The 1581-nt window shown below is 54.9% G+C and overlaps 1 protein-coding gene across 1 annotated transcript; it reads left to right on the top strand.

Moving 5' to 3' along the window:
- Positions 1–369: 369 nt before the first annotated feature.
- Positions 370–1326, top strand: LOC143387090 (olfactory receptor 2T3-like). The gene has a single exon (XM_076841739.1). The coding sequence runs from the start codon at positions 370–372 to the stop codon at positions 1324–1326; it is 957 nt and encodes a 318-aa protein (XP_076697854.1).
- The last annotated feature ends 255 nt before the right edge of the window (positions 1327–1581 follow it).

Raw genomic sequence — 1581 nt, 5'->3', positions numbered from 1 at the left:
AGGAGAGGATTCTGGAGGAGACTGTGGTTTTCAGAGGATGTGAGGTGTGATTTTTAGCTCCACTGACATTATCACCCTCCACAGCTGCCTCACTCTGACTTCCAGCAGTGAGACCCTGATGAGCCCGCAGGTCCCGAGATTCAGGAGCAGCTTAATCTGCTCCTGGGGCCGCGCACAGCTTCACTTCCCTGAGATTTGAATTTAGGATTACACCTCGATTTTACCCAGTGTGTGGGGAAATAGCTCGATGTGCATGTCTTACCCAAGCAGACTGGGACAGTCACGCAGGTGTGATGGAGGGAGAGTGACAACCCTCACTCTTCATAGGTGAAACTACCTGCTAGATATGCATGTGGGGAAGGAAACTTGATGGAATCAAACTTAAGCACCAGTTTTCTCCTCATGGGACTCTTTGGGAACACCACCCACACTACCCTCCTCTACACTTTGACCTTCATCATTTTCTTGATGGCCCTAGCTGGGATCGCCCTCCTCATTCTTCTCATCTACTCAGAGCCCTGCCTCTGGACCCCCATGTACTCCTTCATCAGCCAGCTCTCTCTCATGGATCTCCTGTACATCTCTGTGACTGTGCCCAATATGCTGGTGGGCCAGGTCACGGGAGACCATACAATCTCCCCTGCAGGCTGTGGGATCCAGATGTTCTTCTACCTGACCCTGGCAGGGGCTGAGTTTTTCCTTCTGTCGGCCATGGCCTATGACGGGTATGTCGCCATTTGCAGACCTCTGCATTACCCACTGCTGATGAACCAGAGGGTCTGCCGGCTGCTGGTGTCCAGCTGCTGGCTCCTGGGAGCACTGGACGGCTTGCTGCTCATGCCCATCACCATGAGCTTCCCCTTCTGCAAGTCCAGGAAGATCCTGAGCTTCTTCTGTGAGGCCCCTGCCCTGCTGAGGCTCTCCTGCTCGGATGTCTCCCTCTACAAGATGCTCATGTACCTGTGCTGTGTCCTCATGCTCCTCGTGCCCACCGTGGTCATCTCCAGCTCCTACACCCTCATCCTGCTCCTCATCCACAGGACCAGCTCAGCTGAGGGCCGCAGGAAGGCACTGGCCACCTGCTCTTCCCACATGACAGTGGTGCTACTCTTCTTTGGTGCAGCCATCTACACTTACATGCTCCCCGGCTCCTACCACACAGCGCAGCAGGATGTGATGGTGTCGGCTTTCTATACCATCCTCACCCCTGTACTGAACCCCCTCATCTACAGCCTGCACAACAGAGATGTCACTGCAGCTCTAAGGAGCCTGCTGCAGTCAAGGAGGCCCCTCCCGAGGGTTCTGAGAGGGAGTACCTGGGAGTGAGCCTGCCTCTTCCCCTCCCTCCTCCTCCCCCATCTCTCCTCTCAGCTGTCCTCAGGATCCAGAGCCAACAAGGAGCCCTCCCATAGTCCCACTCCTGTCTGGAGCTTCTCCTCTATGCTGCTATTCATCCTGTTTTCTCAGTGCATTTCACTTCTTGACATCATTTAACTGTGTCTCAGTAGCTGACCTAGTGGCTTTTACTCACCTCTCTCCATCCTGGGTTCACGGGGCATGTCCTGTGACCTAGGGGCCAGC

The sequence above is a fragment of the Callospermophilus lateralis genome (genome assembly GCF_048772815.1).
Source record: "Callospermophilus lateralis isolate mCalLat2 chromosome 5 unlocalized genomic scaffold, mCalLat2.hap1 SUPER_5_unloc_1, whole genome shotgun sequence".
Lineage (NCBI taxonomy): Eukaryota > Metazoa > Chordata > Mammalia > Rodentia > Sciuridae > Callospermophilus > Callospermophilus lateralis.
The sequence above is the reverse complement of the archived record's forward strand: the minus strand, read 5'-3'. Positions and strand labels throughout refer to the sequence as shown.